The sequence below is a fragment of the Syngnathus typhle genome, linkage group LG7 (assembly GCF_033458585.1).
Source record: "Syngnathus typhle isolate RoL2023-S1 ecotype Sweden linkage group LG7, RoL_Styp_1.0, whole genome shotgun sequence".
NCBI lineage: Eukaryota > Metazoa > Chordata > Actinopteri > Syngnathiformes > Syngnathidae > Syngnathus > Syngnathus typhle.
Genome location: NC_083744.1, coordinates 9,221,171 through 9,240,172, shown reverse-complemented (window position 1 = coordinate 9,240,172; position 19,002 = coordinate 9,221,171). Strand labels below are relative to the sequence as shown.

The window sequence follows — 19,002 nt, the reverse complement described above, 5'->3', positions numbered from 1 at the left end:
AAAACTAAAACCGCTATACAACTTTTATTAACTGTACAGGCATTGATGCCATCGCATCATAGAAATGTCAATCCAATGACTTTTAATAATTTATATGTACCGTATTTTCCGGACTATAAGGCGCACCAGGTTTTTAGGTGCACCTTATAGTCCGGAAAATACGGTACTCATTTGCTTGACACTACTTGTTGAGGCAGGTCAGCTCTCTGTAATTAGTGCCAAGTCACATGATCTGATACTAATCCTATGATACTCACTTTGGTCTCGTGTGATATCTTCAGTATATTTTTGGGTGTTGCAGGGAGGAAAAGCCAAAGGAAACAGCAAACAAATATCCTAAATTATTTCTTTGATGATTGTGTAACTGAGATTTTAATCTGTATGATGATGGCTTGCATAACACCATGTGAATTCTGCCCTAATTAACAATTGTATGACTTCTAGTGGTGTGGGATATTATTTTGGTGTCGATCCAATACCAATTCCATTCCATTTTTATTATTAAACTGTTAAAAGCTACGACATAATTGGACCAAATATTATTGGTTAACAAATTCTGCCTTTTACCCACGAGTTACCAAAGTTCAGAAACTACTATGCAAAATTTTAATAAAATGTATCCCTTCGATTCTTTTGCATCTTATATGTGCTTAAAGAGTTCAGGTGAGCCACAAGAGCGTAACTGAAGCTTCGATATTGATCCTTTCGCGCTAGTATCAATCTGATATTTATACTGACTTAATGTCGATATTATCAATATTTTGATTGATTTCACCACTAATGACTTTAGGGGGCATTGGACTACAAATGTTCCACAGTGCTATTCACTTCCCTCTATGGAGCAACCGAGGGGGGAGGTTGTTGGCATTTTAAGTCAGCCAGCCGTGCTGCTTGAAGAGTTTGCATGTGCCGGCCAAAAGAATCCCATTTGCAAAAAATGTTACGACCTTCCTTCTCCTCCTGATGACTAAGGCCTGTAACAGGGCATGATACATAGTCATAAGAGAAGCAGCTCTAGAAATGATGATGAGAAACTTCCCATATGTCAAGTGACATTAATGCGCTGCTCAGAAAAGCTTTTGTTAGATCGAACACAAACTCTTTCTATGAATCCCCTGAGGGGAATGGTTTTGTTTGAGTGATGTTGCAATTCAATTCTGATACCAACCAAGGCTTGGCACCGTTGACTAATAACTTCATGGCTAGTAGGTAGTTTACAGTAGTAAACCTTTAACTTTGCAAATGAGTTGTGTTATTGAGCTCGGATTTTTTTGTTTCAAGATGGACACATTCATCAAGCTTTGATTACAAGCCAACATTTGAAACATGACTTGGAAAACAATGAAGTAATACATTTAATGCCGATATTGCATAACAATCGAGACCGATGTTTGGACAATGTATGTTCTGGAACTCACAGAACTTTCTACTTTTCAAGTATAAGCTTTTTTTTTTCCTGCGTCTTGCTTAATTTATAACGTTTTTGGAATTGCTGATGTTGGCTGTACACAAGGAGCTAACGTTAAAACTTGATCAGCAATTGGCAGATAAACCTAGCCACTGATTAACCGAACATTGTTCCATTTTGTGCAACCATAACCAAGGGAGATCTGTGACTAAATCGCCCCACGTATGTTTCTACTTAACTCAGCTTTCTTTAGCTTTTTTGTGTGGTTTTAGATCAAGAGCCAAAACATAGACAACATTGTGTTGAAATTGTGTACCTGCTTATAAAATAATAGCTTTCAGCATTTCAATCTGTGACTCAATGCAAAGCAGATTTTGTTCAGGAATCCCTGCTCTAAAGGTCATAAGGTTAGTTCATTGGAGCAAGACTCATGACTTTCATGCTGCGAGGGGTTAAATGCATCTGATCTATTTCATGCGCACAGTTTTATTTCATTTTGAGGGGTTATCTCAGTTCATGTATTTGGATCTAGCGCGAGTGACTCAGACAGTTACAAGGATTGACATGAAGTATTCTATTTTCATAAGACCCTAGATTTTGTCGCAGCACAAAGTTTTATGTGTTGCAGTGACATTACGTCGCACGCCTTCTGCAGTGGAGCTGAATAACCAGCGGCTCAGTTTTTTGCTTGCGCAAGATGCTAAAAACGTGTAACCGAGACAACAACTCTCTCTTGCACATAGTTTTAACTTCATAATGACCTGACAGCCATTATTATTGGTTGAAGCCACAAATCCATTAGCCATATAAAAATTGGATGCACTTTGTTTTGTTTTGTCCTTAATACCTTAATACTCTGTATTGGCAAATCCTACATGTACTGTAAAATCTCATGAATAACACGTATCTCATACACGTCATTTAGCGTGCTGTAATCAAAAGTACAACATTTAAAAGACTTTAGTTGCAGAGTTCGAGATTTAAAAGCTACGTGTAACAGTTCAACAATCAACAAAAAATAATCTGTTGTAAGAGTATTTATTATGTATTTTTCAGTGTCTTTTAATGGGCCGGGTTTATTTTCTTTGCTCATTTCTGAGTGTACTTGCAATATAGTATCCGGAAGCAGTTATTTTTGCATGAACCTGATGCAATATTGTGTTACCTTAAAGCCAGCAGCATTATTCACATTACTTTCTATTGTTCATCGGTTGATTTTGAGTAATCTGGATAGTGCAGTGACATTAAAAGTGCAGGCCTGTTGCTATCGATGCGTTTAACAGGACAACGCAGCTATTGGCATGTCTCCAAATGCAGATTTGATGTCAAATGCTCATTGTCTTGAGGTCATGACTTTATGGGAGGCACGCATTGAGCTTCTGACAGGGGTACACCCCCCACAGCATCATGAAGGCTGCCCTCTTTGACCTGCCTTCATTACTGTCAAAATCGGAGCCAATGTATCTGCAAACTCACTTCTAAACAGGTAAACAAATCAGGTCACAATTGGAAAAACAAAAAAACCACTTTGCCAAACAAAAAATGAAAGTTAAAATGTGTGCATGTGTGTGCGTGTGTGGGTTTGTGTGCTTAGTGCATCCCCAGTTTGTGGTATGGGTTAGGGTGTGGCGTTTCTGTGTGCACTGGTGGTTAAATGATGCTATTGATGGCCACCTCTGTGGCCACACATCCTTTTTGCAACTTTAATAAACTCTGCCCAACACAACCAAAGCATCACTTTCCCTGCTGTCCCCCGGATATATGTAGTTGCAACGCTCCAAAAAAAGAGTAAAAAACGGGTTCTTCTATAGTTGACACAGAGGTTGTGCAACAGCAGCACAAAAGCACACTCTCCATCATGCAGCTTGCTTTTTTAAAACAATACTCTTGCATGTTATGTTATCATTAATTTACGGTATGTTATAAAGGGATTAAAGATTCAGTTCTTGCCGTTGTTATTTACGCTTAGCTACTCAATTTCAACTGCAGAAATGCGCTATTTGAGTAGTCTTTTTTTGAAACCACTGTGGTGCGACGTTTATACTTGAGTAAATGTTGTCGAGTGTGGCAGGCACTGGCTTTTCAAAATAGCTTTGTGTATTTGTCACGTTTTGCTGGACGGCGCCTCCCAGTCTCGTTACTGCTTTGTGTCAAGCCTTAAAGTGGGATCCCGACTCGTGTGGTAATGAGAAAGATGTGATTGAGTGTAACCCTCCATTAGCTAATAGAAAGTACAACCGTGATAATAGAATTGGAGCAGACTTCGAAAGTGAATGGAAGAATCCAAATGAGGAGAGAAATTAACAGAACAGGGAGGGTCTAAGCAGGATTTCGAGAGATTTTTTCTGGATACGGACAACTTTAATTCCTTTGAATGGCTGCTGGACTCCAAGCAGATGGAGAGACAGGAAGGCAGACAGACATACTTTGACCATCAGGCCATGCTGCTGCCTGCCACCTAGTAGGACTGGATTAGTGGCAATGAGATTGGGGGAAGGGGATGAGGCGCTATGAGGTCACTGTGCGACTAAGGCAGAAGTCATAAGAGCTGACTTATTTTAATCTTCATCTGTGCTCATCAGATTCATTTGCTTCATGTAAGATGTCCCATGTTAGTTAGATGAGCAGAAATCTGCTACTAGCACAATTTCTGGCGACTTCCTTTTCCAAAATTCACATTAACACTACATTTTTTGCAATAGTTATCACAATATTCACACCACGGGAAACAGTTTGGAATGTGGATGACCTTTGTGTTTGATCAAAGTCATTTAGACTCAAAGACACTGTTCTCCGTAGGCTTACTGAGTGATTGAGGTCATTCACATAGTAACACAAAATAAAGTCTAAAATGTTAACAATATTAACTAAATTCACAGCTGTGAGCGCTTGTCTGATCCAGAAATATTACTTTCCAACATTTCCGTTACATCTGGTTGGCTTGAGCGCAATTTAGAGAAAGAGATAATTATTTCCCAGGCAATTGCTCCTCCATTACGTCATCATCTTCCTCCCATCCATCCTGAAACATGCCTGAGTGTTTAATTTACTAATCTTGTGACTTCTAATCATTCCTCCCCTTTTTTTCCCCTTTCTTCCACCATGACCTCGTGACCTGAGTGAGGTCGGCTTTGTGGCGGCTGGCTTCATAATCAATAAGCAAGGACCACCCTGTGTGGAAGAATCCCATTCTGGCTGGCTGGCTGACAGCAGGCTTTTGTGCTATAAAAAGAAAAATGATTGCGTCATCCACTGGATATCTTTAATATCGATTTATTACTGCTTTAATCCAGGGGTTACCCCTTTACTTAAGAATCTTTGCTCAGCTTTGTCTGAATTTCCAAGACAAAATCAAGGCTCCAGGAGAGAGAGAATGAAAGTGGCATACACAAGGCCTGGTGTCCTGTTGTCCTTCATTTATGCTCCATGTACTACCTTTGTTTTTTTATGTTTCCAGTTATGGATACATGGCTATGGGATGCTAGCAGTCGAATAAAGAGAAAATAGTCAAGCTGTCAACCATATACCACTGCTCCAGTTTCCAGCAGCCATGAATGCTTGATGAGAATTTGAGTTCTGAGGTTTTTCTTTCTTGTCTAAGTCTGTAAATTCCAACTTTTCTTTCCATGACAAGCTACCAAAATGTAAATACATATTGGTGGCAGAGATTTTATTTTCATTGCAATGTATTACTGTCTCAAGTCGGCATTAATCACAGGCTTGTATAAAATGTGTATTTTGCATTTCTGAAGAGTTTCCATTTTCATCCCTCTTGTACATTGCTGGTCAGCTGTTTCCATGAGGAGCAATCTTTTTCTGTCTTTGGGCCTCAAGTCATATACAGTTGCATTTTTGCAATAGATGAGAAGAAGGAATAAAATAAAAAGGGCTATATATATATATATATAAAAAATTATATATATATTAAAAACGCTAACCCAAGTACCTTCTCCATGTAAAGCACTAACTAATACAGTATATCTTCTTAGTCATCACCATCAGTGTACCTACATTTGCTCAGACTTTGCAGCTTGCTCACGTCCACTGTGAAGTGTGGACATACCTCATCTAGCTCTCTCTTTAATCAGGCCATGTCGAAGACACCGCCATCTCCCTGGGGGCTCATGTGTTAGCGGAGTATCCAAGTGTATGATGCACAGCAACCTGGCCGACCGAGTTTGCACCACACGCACAACTGCATTGGTCTCACACACAGTCACGAAAGATTCTCTTAGCTCTGTTGAAGACAGAAAAGGCCAAAGGCCAAAGACCTAGTCTTGCTGACCGCAGTGTAGCGAGACAAAGAGCATTGAAAGTTGATCTGCCTGTTCTTTTTCCTCCTTTCTTTCTCTCCTCTCTTTGTCCATTACTCTGAACAGCTGCCCTCTAGTCGATGACATTCTCTAGCTGTGCCTCAGTCCTCATGCGGTAATCCTAAAGCATTGACTGGATTTGTGCGCTGCTATGGTCTATGAGAATAACTGGCATTGCTTTCACCTGTCCAGTCTTGTAGAGATGCTCATGCTTTAAGAATTACAAAGGACTTCAATGCTTTGACAAACATTTCTTTAGTAGAAGGCATGGCATCTCTTTGTCTGAGCGTCGTCTCTCAAGTTGGCTCCGGTATTCCGAAAATTGGAAATGATTGCCCGTTAAAGGCACCCCGAGGGTAGGTGGGAGGGGAAAACAGTGCTTAACTCTGTCACTTCCTCCATAGTGACATACTATAATTATGTGGAAGTTCAGCCTTTGAGACAACTCCTTGTTCTCTCATCTTCTCTTTCTCTTTGACGGGGCTGATCATTTAGCCCCTTTTGTGGCCTCTGGTTCCCCCTGAGAAAACAAGTCGTCACTGTGGACATTCCCCAAAGCTTAGTTTTCACCGCCGATAGTTTGTGAAAAATCAATCACTGCTGGCCTGTTCCTTGAAGGGGACAGGTTGAGCTGGGGTCAGTCAGTCTGAAACATAAGCAAGGACAAAAATGTGGGTTGCTTTACGTTAGCTTGCTCTTTGGTCTTTAAAATCAATCCCTGGTGAGGAAAAGGCGATTAACGTTTACTGCATGAAGGCTAGATAAAATATTGGTCCCTCCTTCTTGTTTGCATGGTCATCGATATGACATAAACATGCATTCGTCCTAGCAGATTTCTTCGTGAGCAGGGATTTCTTAGGTGAACTTGAAGATTGGGAGGGGGAAATGGAATATGCATTTGGATCATCCATGACTCACTTTCTAGCATCAAATTCAGCTGCACTGCAGCAGCCTCTCACGACCAAGACGGCCTCATTATTATGCCGTCTTGGTGCAGTTTTGCCTCTACAGATGTTGTTGCGTCATACTCGGGTGCAAATTCCCTCCTCAGTTTTAAAACGGCACATGAGACTTATTTAACAACTTGATCTTTGTTTGATGAGAGTAATTTTTAGGTCAGTGTTTCCCAACTTTTGTTGATCAAAGGTACGCATGATTTGACGTTCTCATCGTCGACCATCAAACAGAAATATCACAAAAAGTAGGAACAAAACAGCCGTATAAATTGTATTGTAAGGATCTTGACTTAATTTGGTCACTAATGCACTGACTGTGAAATCATGGAAGATCATTTACTTTCTCTGTCAGCCACCATACTTCGCAGATATAGAAAAAAAGTGTATTTCTGAAGAATTAAAATATTTAAAAAATAAATCAATGTCAACAACAGTGATAAATAAATAAAACAATGCTGTGAACACACCTTGTGTTTATTCTTTGCCTTTTCAACTTAAATGAAGACTTTCGACAGGGACACTTTCATTTAAAAAAAAGATTGCGATTGCTGCCTTTCAGGTTGAAGGAAACCTCTCATTTGACTCTGCCATCAAAGTTATTATTGTAGGGGTTGTGTTGGATGCGTTTAAGATTTTAAGATGTATTGTTTCATTTCATTTATTGTGATGGACTGCTGGCATGAGGGGGCAGTGTCCGAGGCTGTAATGTTATTCACGTTATTCCTGAGGGTACTAGTAAGTGTAAAGGATTGTAATTCTACATTTGCACAAGATATATGTATTACACATTCACAGGTAGCGTTTCTGCTCTCTAATAATCAAAGATGCAACGTCAGTATGATGTGATAATATGTCAAATGACGGCGCTCTGTGAGTGACGGTGAGTAGCAAAAATCAAGTTTTTATTCCGCATATTCATTTGTAACAGACAGCATGTATCAGATTGGAATAAAAGTACACCCTTTTCACAAGTCCTTACTACTAGACATCCATCTATACAACGTGACAAATATTCTCGATTTGGCTTGTACCTATGTACATTGCAGCCCTTCGATTTATGAAAAAATGAATTTATGATAAAATTATTGGCCTGACAATAATAACCCCAATAATTCCCTTTGTGTATCTCCCTCTTCCTTTCTTAAAGCATGCTTGCATTACGTACGTGGCCTTGCTTCTAAAATTACAGGCCCGGTCTTGAATAGTAGGGTTGTTCCTCCCAGAGCCCTCTTGCTCCTCTGCTGGTTTAACCCCATCAAAGGCCCAGAAACCACACATCCTGTAAGGCACTGTTTTTTGTGGCGAGGTAATGGGAGGGGTGTAGCAAGCGGTGCTCACTGTTGAGACAGAAAACACATGACCAAAGGATTGCTGTTTTTCTTTGCTGTTTAGTTGGTATAGCACAAATAAGAAAGGAAGGCAGATGTCACCCATCTGTGTTTATGCCCTGAACAAGCTCTCCTGTGCTCTATTGTTGCTCTTTCCTGTAGAGTAGACTCTTTAAAATGCAATCTTACTCCTCATCCAACCAATGAAGTTATGAGAAGAGTGGTAATCAACCACTTCATCGACTAAGTATTCATACACGTTTTTCACTCCGAGATCATCGCCTTCAGGTCTTGATTGTCTGACCAAACTATTATTATGCAGACTTTGACTTATTGATAACCACCAGCCAGATCCCTGGGAAACACCATTCACATGATGTGAAGGAAGACAAAAAATACACAAACTACAGGATTATATTCAGTGGGACTGAGCTCACCTATTCAAAATTGAGGGGTGCTTAAGAGCTTTAGGTGCCTTCAGAAGCCTGTGATAAACATAAAACGAGGTGAAAGTTTCCCATCGAAGTAAAGGTCTGCAGATGCATACTATGTCGGGCATGGCAGGACATTGCAGCATTTTTAAATGAAGGGCCATCAATATTGCCTGTTCCCCAGTAAGTTCAAAGTCCAGGTGTACTCTTGGTGAGGTCTTATTTTGCTCCTCCTCTTCATCCTAGTGCTATTTCTATATCATAAAAAAATCATCTTCAACTTAATTGGTTTCCCCTAAGGGGAAATTTGTATTCCTTGAGTTGAAAGTTTGTTGATTTTGATGAAGATGTTTCTTGAGTGATACCCGGTTTAAAAGTATTTAATCACCGAAGGGTTTTCACGGTATTTGTTACCCAAAACAAGCATCCAAACTCCAAGTCCAATGCTTGTACAGTCAAGTCTTTTGCCCGAGGTCAGCTTTGTTGAGAATAACATGCTGCCTTGACATTTGAGCTTGAGCCGCCTTTATCTCTTTCTCTCCGCACTTAATTTCTCCAACCTATAGTACAAAGGTGAGACAGCTGTTGGCTTTTCTTTTTTTTTTCATCTTCAGTCTTTTTTTTTCTCAACATATAGGCAGACAATCTGATGGTGGAAAACAGACCCTCTCAGTTTACTCTGTTTACTGCAGCTTTGATTTTAAATTTCAGTTGCAATTTCATTTCTATTTATTCTTCTATTTGTGAGAATGGCATTATATATGTACATGTTAATCATTTCCTAGCTTTCCATTTGTTCTCACTTTAAGATTATGCTGGGTTTGAACTGTAAGTGCATCATTCAGGCCTTTTAGTTGTCTGTCTCTGTTGGATAAAATCTTGAATGCATTTTTTACCATCATTCTGACTCCTTTCATTATTTTTGCTCTCATTCTAATATGGCAGTGAATACCAATAATCTGCATCATGGAAACTTGGTACATCATACTCGGGCCTTACTTTCCTTATAATTTCTAATTTTTTATCGATGGCCGTGAGCATCCACATGTGACACAGAGTCTCAGGATCACTGTAGCCTGCTTTCATTGAGAACTTTCCCTGTGGTTTTAGAAGCCACGAGCACATCAGTCACATGTCTTAATGGCTTTAGGACAACCACATCTTTAATAATTAATCATTCAGAGAAATGCTTGCAAAGTAGATGTTAGTGTCGCATAACCGCTGTCTTTTTTCATCTACTAGTTCAGGTACTGCTGTACTGTAGAGAAACACTGCAAATGCAAGCCAATATTTGAAGTGGTGGCAACATGTCCCAGATAGTTTTCCTGTGAGAGACGAATGAACAAAAACCTTCTAGTCTTTTCATGATGCATTCCAACATTTGCAAGCAAGTAACCTTTTGGAAATTGCTGCGGTGGAACAATGAGCACATTAGTGAGGTTCCACAAAAGTTAAAAAAAAGAAAAATGCTGTGTCCGTCACTCCAACAGTCAGCAAACTTTTAAAGTTTCTAAAGCCCCTGCTTCTCTAGAGCTGGGGGATGTGAGAATAGCATCCATCTCGCTTACAAGGCAGTTTCTTTGACAATAGAACTGGCCTAGATGCTATTTTGACCATATCTGCCCCGATGACAATGGCAATGGGAATTATGTGATGTGGCCAAATGTGGAATATTTGGATATCACCCAGGATAGAAACAAAGAGGCTATAGTCTAAACTGATCTCCACAGAGACCAAACGGTGCTCTTTCATTGTCTGTCTCGACACTGTGTGTTCTTTGGGGGCACACACACTGTAACACCATCAGTCAGCTGGATTTGTTGCTGACCGTTTTATAGCCCTTTTTATTCCTGCAAGTCACTATTGTCTTCTGTCAACATGACAACAATGTCACATCATGAAACATCATCAATTTTGTGTTGATAATTATTATTGATTGTTAATACGTATTTGGAACAGTACATGTTGATAGGTGTCATGTACTGTAGAGGCTTTTGTCCACGCTTTGTTTAGGTTCACTTATCACGCTTATCTCTTCTCAGCAGTCTTGTTTGAAAGGATTCGTACCAGGTTTTCATATCCTACCCCGACGACGCTGTCCATACGCAAATCCCCCATCACACACTTTAGGCCTTCGGACACATTTTAGACGACAAAGGATGGAATTGATGGATGGATTGACTTCAGAACTATAGCTATTGCAGTCTTGCATACAGCATGTTAAAATCAGTTTGTCTGTCTACTACTATGTATACAATAACAATTGATGCATTTATATTGTCAAAACTAGATGGTACCTACGATGTGTAGTAGTAGCTGGTCAGTTGAGGTTCCAAAGATTGACAAACCATAACAGTATGTGATATAAGCCAGTGTTTTTACTTTTTGGTGTGTCAAATTTTAAAATACAGAAGACAGAAAACACATTTCCACTTTTTTTTTTGTCTTTATCAGAGATCCGGTCCCAGTTAGTGGAGCAGCAGAAATGCATGGACCAGCAGACAGACATGAGGGTCCAGCTGCTGCAGGACCTTCAGGATTTCTTCCGGAAGAAGGCAGAGATTGAAATGGAATACTCCAGAAACCTTGAGAAACTGGCTGAACGCTTTATGGCCAAGACTCGCAGCACAAAGGACCACCAACAGTACAAGTGAGTTCACTAAGTCTTTGTGCGTGTGTGTGTGAGTCTTTGTTCAGTTTATGGTGTCATGCGGTCTGTGTGTGTGAGTGTTTTTGTGTGTGTGTCTGCTTTTGCGGCCATTCCTTTGGTTTAAAAAACAATGAATCTGCCACAGACTTAGGTACAGTACACCTGCACGAGCACGGAGTCAGCTTTGCTTTACAAAGACAAAGAACATAAACAGTGCTCAGTTTTATCGTGGCTAATAAAGTTTCAATGTAATATATAGTATTACACATACAATGCTGGGAAAATGTTTCACTCCCTTCTCAAAGTATTTTTTTTGGTTGTTGCATCGTTTCCCCAATTTCATGTTTAAGATCCTCAAATAAATATACTGTAATTCTACTAAAATAATTTCTATAACATTCCAGGTTATAAAAAGACTGACTCAGAAGTAATGTTTGGAACTTTTGGCTGCACAAAATAATTCTGAAGGCGCTAACTGGCACCATTGGTCTGCTTTTATTTTAGCAACGTCTATTCCGTGTCCTCCCTCTCTCGACCCAGTTTGCACTGATGAGGTGCACTAAAAAGGCAAACATTAGAATATTGTTTGAACTTGTCGAGGGAATAAAAATAAAACGTATACTTTTTCTTATAGACTCTGTATAGACTTTGCTAGCTGTAGGAAGATTCAATGGCTCAAGCAGCTGTTTGACTGTTTACCGTTTAATGGACTGGATGTATGAAGGTCTGTAGTTTACATTGCATGGTGTATGGTCACAGGAGCATATTTCTTAAACAAATAGAACAAGTTTAAATTGCATTAAAACACTCCTGTGTGCTTTAAAGCCAAAGGCCTATATTTGTGTGTCCATATAAACAGGGAGCACACAGTGAAGCCTTTGTGTTCACATTCTGTGGCGTGTTTTTGTTGGACAGATTTGTCTGCGGTGTGAAAAATGAGTTTTCACTCGGCCTGTAGCCTTGTGTCACTTTTCATATGGTAGGTCAGCTTGGCAGAGTAGCAAAATGTTAAAATAGCATCACAATGACCAGCTATAGAATTCTATGTAATTAGTCTAGACAAGCAACATTCTGTAGGGAACCCCTGCTGGTTTTTTTTTAGTGAAGCTGCAATTCTGAATTTGAAATGACATATTTTGACTCAAAAAAGCATCAATATGCAGCATATATTTTTCCTTTGCTGCCCTCATACCATACTTTACATACAAACTAATTCCACTAACACATTTGTTTTCACTCGTTTTATGCCAAATGATATTACATACGTATACAATGACATGGGTGCACTGGTTAGCATGTTTGCCTCGTAGTTCAGAGGTGCAGGGTTCGATTCCGGGTCCGGCCATGTTTAAGGAGTGTGCATGTTTCCTCCATGCCTGCGTGGGTTTTCGGAATCCCTCCGGGTTCACTGGTTTCTTCCCACGTTCTAAAAACATGCATGGTAGGCCGATTGACTTCTCCAAATTCTTAGTAGGTGTGATTGTCAGTGTGAATGTTTTTTTTGGTCTGTATGTGCCCTGCGATTGGGTGGCAACTGGATCAGGTTGTACCAGGCGTTTCTCCCAGCCACACCATTCCAGGTCTCACTGTCATAGTCCATGTGAGCATTGAAGTCCCACAACAGAACGTGAGTTCATCCTATGTCAGAGAGGTGGTGATCCACGTCCCTAGAGTCAATTTCTGTAACCGGAGATCAAACCACCTAGGTCCCTCCTTCTGGCCACCATCCAGCTCGAATTGCCTCCTTCCACATGAGGTGAGCTCACGGGAAGGGGCACCCACATTGTCCTTTCTGGCTGAGCCTGGCCGAGACCCATGGGTGCAGGCCCAAGAATATTTGCTGACAGTGTTGATACAATGATGTCACACCGGAGCTCTGTAGAAAAATGTATTGAAGACTAATCAACTCCTGTAAAAAGGTTCCACCGTGGCTCTTTAATGACTGATATTATCAGTGCACTACGAGAGGACTTCGCTATTTTCCCTTTTGACAGAGTCTCACATTTCAATATCCTGCACAGTGACATGGCAATCCTTCAAAGCCTGCAGCTTTCTGTCATATGGGCATGTTTTTTGTTGGGATTCACCCTTCCTAGATTTTGACTATATAAAGGACTCCAACACCCATCCAAACAGTAACAGCAGCCAACAATTTGCCATAGTTGTGATTTTCACTCCTTCCATGCTCCAAATGGACTCTAGTTTGTTTACTAATTTCATAGGATGTCCCCTCTATCTGTCTGTTTGTCTGACCCAGTTCCTGCCCAAGTCAAGGAGGAAATGATGACATAGTGAGATTTTCCTGGTATTATGTTGTGTGAGCAACACTGAATTTCTTCATCAAAGGGAATGTTAGTTCTCCTATTCATCTGCACTGTCCATTTTTCCCTACAGACGTCTGTCTGCAGATCTTCAACTTAAATGCAATAACGTAGCGGGTACTTCAAAATAGAAGGAGATTAGGACTGTTGTACTATTCAGAAAGCTATTTTTGGAATATGTTGTGATTTACTCTGTCCCCTTTCTTGTCTGTGGCCATCTGGACATTATATATTGGCACGTGTAAGAGGAAATATGAATGAATTAATAAACACACAGACACACTCGCCTGCTGAGTGGATGTCTTCCGATGTACGATGTAGTAAGGATTTATTGTAATTGCTAGTTGACAGAGTGCGTGTAAGGTTGTCCAGTAGTGTATTTTGACATTTAAACTTTTAGGCCCATTCCCATATTTAATTCTTCTTCGCTACTTTTTTTCTCTCTAAAATTCCCTTCCTTTACACATGACATGCATGGGGATGTAGACCCAGTTAATCATTCTGCCTTGGCTTTTATCAGATGGAATTTACATCCTGTTCCTGCACTTTTTTCAATGAATGTTTTATCTTTCTTTTTCTCAGTTATACTGCATATATACATGGAGAAATGCTTTTCACCTTTGCAGCAGATTGGGTAGCATTGCTAAAGGTTCAAGGCTATGTCACTGGCCAAGTTGTGTGTTTTTCACCTGTTGTGTTGACAAGTGTTGCCTGTCTGTGTAAAGTGCACATGAGGTACTAAAAGCAGGGGCGATTCTCCATATGGTTCCTGTTGACCGCTCATCCATCCTTAAAATCTCACATGTATTCATGCTAATATTCTTCTGTCATAGATGAACTCAGAGGAAGTGCAGGTCAGAGCGTACGCAGGGCTGTAACTCACTCTGGCCTGGACAATATCCTACCACTTGCAAAGAATAGTAACAAAGGAAGTAGCATAGCACTTTTCGTCTCAGATGATTCTCCTTTCTATGTGCTGTGACGTATCCATGACTACTGTGACAATTGCTACGCACTAATATAGTCTTCAACTTTTGTTTTAGAATACAAAATCCTGCTCCCACGGCCTCCCCACGTTCACACTGCAAGGAGTATTTAAAGCATGGAGAGCTGCATGAGCTGTGTGTGCCCCAGAAATGTCATGCAACCAAGTGTGTCATGCCTATCAATGTGGTTCTTGTCGTACATGCTGGACTTTTAGACCCAGAAATGACAGTATCTAGGACAAACACCAAGGGAGGGCCATGACGCATCTCTTACAGGCCCTGATGTTTTTTTGACTTTGGGAAACTTTAGACTACTACACCACACCTGTGTTCTGATTCCAAACTTCTTTTTCCCACTAGAAAAGACCAGAATCTACTGTCCCCTGTTAACTGTTGGTACCTGCTGCTGAACCAGGTGAGAAGGGAGAGCAAGGACCACGCAACTCTAAGCGACATCTACCTGAACAATGTCATCATGAGGTTCATGCAGATTAGTGAGGACTCCACACGACTACTTAAGAAGGTGAGGTCTATTAAGTGCACTTTTTTTCCTCTTAGGTTTAATGGTACAGAATATAAAATTAAAAATAAACCGAATTTAAATGAGGCAAAATAGCATGCTTTTTCTCTCAAATATATTGTTATAATTATTTGTTTCAGATGTACTGTAGTTATTTTCTGTATAAAAATTAAATTATGTGTTCAAAAAGTCTTTTTTCAAACTTGAGTCTTGAAAAAGAGGGGGTCGTCTTATAATCAGGGTCGTCTTGTATTCGGTAGTTTCCTCACAGTGACATCAAGTATTTTAGTTAAATTAAAGTATATGAATTATTATTTTGTGAAATGCATCTCTTTTTAAATGTGAGAATGCAGCCTTGATCTGCCTGATTTCACATCACTTGGTCTTCACCCCACTGCATCAAGACCATAGATTCATGACCAAAACCGGTCCTTTGCCGCCTGGCCCACCACAAAGATGACAACTCCCTACTGGATTATGAGTTCCTTTGCTGGTGGAGTCACATGAACCCACCACAGACCCAAATTACAAAGTGGATTTGCCTTAGAGGCATGCCTTTGTGTCAGCTTAGCTTGTGTGACTATTTCTATCTCGTCTGTCTGTCTCTCGTTCCATCTTTATTTCCGGCTCTTGCAAGCCATAACCATAAACATTTAACCTCCTTGTTGAGGTAAGGTCCTTTCATTCATGTACACAGTAGAGAAACAGAAAACTGCTACATACTTCCATATCCGTGTCACTGATCTTTTATTTACAACAGAAGTGACATTAATTTAGGAAAAGTGACTGTTTGTTGTTGTCCACACCTACTGCAAAGTATTACAATACTTTTTGAAACTAACAAACATGTTGTATACAATACTGAGCAGATGTTTTAGACACTACAAGCTTGTTAAAGGATCTTTTTTTACAGCAGTCATAGTCAACAGTAAATGGTAGAACATTGAATGATGGTTTCCTCCAGACTTTTTTAAGGAACAACCAATCAGAGCTGGTGTGCAAATACAGAATTGAGTTTTGCTCAGGCATCTGGAATGCCAACACCGCTGTCACTGCCTATCTGGTTCATCATTTCACAGACAAACACAACTGCGGCCCCTCCAATTTTTTTCCCGCTTTTGTGGCTGAAGTCTAAGCTCTACTGAGTGACATTCTAGTGATACATGGTCATTATAGCATTGTTGTAATACCATAACCTGAGACCTTTGCATAGTGCTTTGGTAATTGAATTTCAAAGGGAATTTCTGTGACATTGTGTAAAAATAATGCAGTGTGGTAGGAGGTCTACTAGGTTATAGGAGACCCTCGCTTTTGCTCAGCCTCTAATTAACGCCTCGGCAAGCCTTTGAGCCTAACAGTTTTGAAAAGACGGGTGTATTTTTGTCATCCTACCATCAGACACATCTTTATTACCTTGTGTGCTCAGATGTCATGCTGTTTGGGATAAATCCTCATAATAATAATAATGCACATTTTGTTGTGTGGCACCTGTTTTTTTTCCTGTTTGTCTGTCTAAAATTGGTAAATCTAAGTATATAGTCAGGCAAATCATATAGTCAGAAGTTAGTTTTGTTATCATCTGCATTGTTAAGAGTGGTAACAGCAATTGAAACAAAACCGCACATTCTCATATGACTTCAGGAATCGTTTCATTGTTTTTTTGGTGACAATGACAATAAATAATTTTGAATCTTTGAATAGATAATATCACATCTGTTCCACTTTGATTTTGGGGGTTTCTCAGATCTTGAAGCAACATCTGCAAATCGTAGGCTCATTGCGTCGGTAAAGCTTTATTCACGCCAAGATTGTACTCATACGCTTTACTGTAGTGGAGTAAATGGAGTGAAAAGAAGATCATAGTTAATTCCCACAAATCTTAAAAATGGTGTACAATAAAGTAGTATATATGAATAGTGTATATGAATTAGTAATGATTGTTCATTTGTCTTCCATTATCAAAACGTGCATTTGTGTGTCTGTAGTCTGTCAGTTTTGCTAAGGTTAGTAGCTGTATTGAAATGCTGAATAAGCAATTCGCTCGCTTGTTCTCACAGTTTTCCATTCCTTTAAATTGTTTTCCCAGAGCAAGGAAATTGCATTTCAGCTCCAGGAAGACTTAATGAAGGTCCTTAATGAGCTATACACGGTAAGTAGTAATGATTTCCCTTTTTTGTTGCTAATGTGTTTCAAGCGCCTACTGTGCCTTATGCTGCCTCACTAAGAACTACTGATAAATTGTCTCTATTGTTATGCCTCCAAAATGCAACTTATAATTATCACTTTATTAAAACAGACTGTAAAATAACATCAATGCACATCAATTAACTGGTTGCCAAATAAGGCCATCTCTAACAAATAATAATTTGTAACTTTGATAATATTTGTGTATTTACATATGTGTATGTATATGTATATATATTTTTTAAATTATATATATAGTAGTACATAGTATTTATATATAGTACATTCAAGTCAATATACAATATCCACAAGTGAGTAACACACTTGTGGATTTGACCTGGTTTAGCCTTGGTTAATGTACATGTGCACACACAACATTGAGTCGGGTGCACTCGAGTTGGGTAAGCTATTGCATCAGACATCCAGAGTCCCTGTGTCTGCCCCCACCAGTGAAATAACAGGTCTGGTCTGTCTCTAAATGTGTCAATCTAAAAGAAGCTGCAAAATAAACACAGCATTGCCAGATTCTAGACCAGTAAATGAGGAGTACATTGCCCAAGGTCAGTCAACCGTCCCTAAATTAGTATGAGTTGAGCCAAACCCCACCAAAGGCAATGGCTTCCACATCAGGCTTTGCACTGCTCTCTTTATACAGAAATAACTGATTTTAAGAGAAACAATGTTTAGATTACAAGTTGGGCTCGTCTGAATCTATGCTAAAACTGAAGGTTTTTGCAAGTTTAGTGCTTGCACAGGTTCTGGGGCTGTGTGTATCATCTAGCAAACTTTGGGAACAAAACGAAAATGTTTATTAGAGCATTTGTATAATATTGTTACATATAATGGAAGTGAAACGCCTCAAATAAAGACGGCAATTTTGTGTTCTCGCTTTTGCATTGAGTAGATTTACGGTGTTTTACTTATTTCGCTTTTTTCGCTATAGTATCGTTTCAGTATCGCAATCGAGGTATTATGAGCTGGTATGGTGTCAAAGTCAAAATCTTGGTAACGTGACAACACTATAGGTGACTTTGGAACAGATGTTCTCTCCCGCTTCCTCTTGAATACCTGCAATTCATGGTCTTGCTTCATGATTTTATTTTTATTGATTGAATCTTTTCATAATGGATCTTTATTGAGTGAGTGTGAATAATACACCCACTAACAATTTCCCAAGGTTGATGATTCATTGCAGTTCTTTAATGACGAGTATCATAATGCTTTTCATCCCCCTCCACTAAAAGCTTCTCTCTGATATTGTTAGTGTTCTTTCAAACCAGATGGTAGTACCCCTGTGCACATAGGTTTGAACCAAATGCCACGTCATGATGGTGGCACAACTGACTCATAGTATTAGTTCAGTGTATTTTGTACAAAGGGTCAGTCCTGCAGAAAATACTGTATAAGGAACTTTGAGACTCCCTACATGATACTTCATTTAGACTTACGGTACATTCCATCGTGAAACAATCAAGCATTCACTGTTTTTTTTTCTTTTCGCACCCTTCCTTTTCTCTCTCCAGGTGATGAAGACCTACCACATGTATCACTCAGAGAGCATCAGTGCGGAGAGCAAACTGAAAGAGGCAGAAAAACAAGAGGAGAAGCAGATTGGTAGGGGAGATCCAGTTTTCAGCATCCGCATGGAGGACAAATACCAGAAGCGCAACTCTGTGAAGAAGATTGAGAAGATGAAGGAGAAGGTACATTAGAACAGACTGCAGGGCTTATTTGTGGAAGTTCTCTTTGAATTCTGTCTCACTTGGGGACAAAAGATGTCCATTGGATAGGATTATTTTTAAGTCTTCCCGGATTCCTGTTGTAGGGAGTCTTAAAATATAGATGCCATGGAAGTGTGTATGACAGAGTGCTTTGGTCATTGGATGGTGACTAACAGCTTTCCGT

General features: G+C 39.7%; 1 protein-coding gene across 6 annotated transcripts in view; it reads left to right on the top strand.

The window, feature by feature from the left end:
- srgap1a (SLIT-ROBO Rho GTPase activating protein 1a) overlaps positions 1-19,002 on the top strand; it is a 39,981-nt gene that overhangs the window by 1,387 nt on the left and 19,592 nt on the right. For all 6 annotated transcript variants that reach the window (XR_009714918.1, XR_009714917.1, XM_061283084.1 and 3 more), the window contains 4 exons: positions 10,891-11,086; positions 14,754-14,916; positions 17,000-17,062; positions 18,621-18,800. Coding sequence is in view for 4 of the 6 variants with exons in the window: in XM_061283084.1 (XP_061139068.1) it covers positions 10,891-11,086; positions 14,754-14,916; positions 17,000-17,062; positions 18,621-18,800 (602 nt within the window). In the remaining 2 variants the exon portion in view is untranslated. The remainder of the gene's footprint in view (positions 1-10,890; positions 11,087-14,753; positions 14,917-16,999; positions 17,063-18,620; positions 18,801-19,002) is intronic.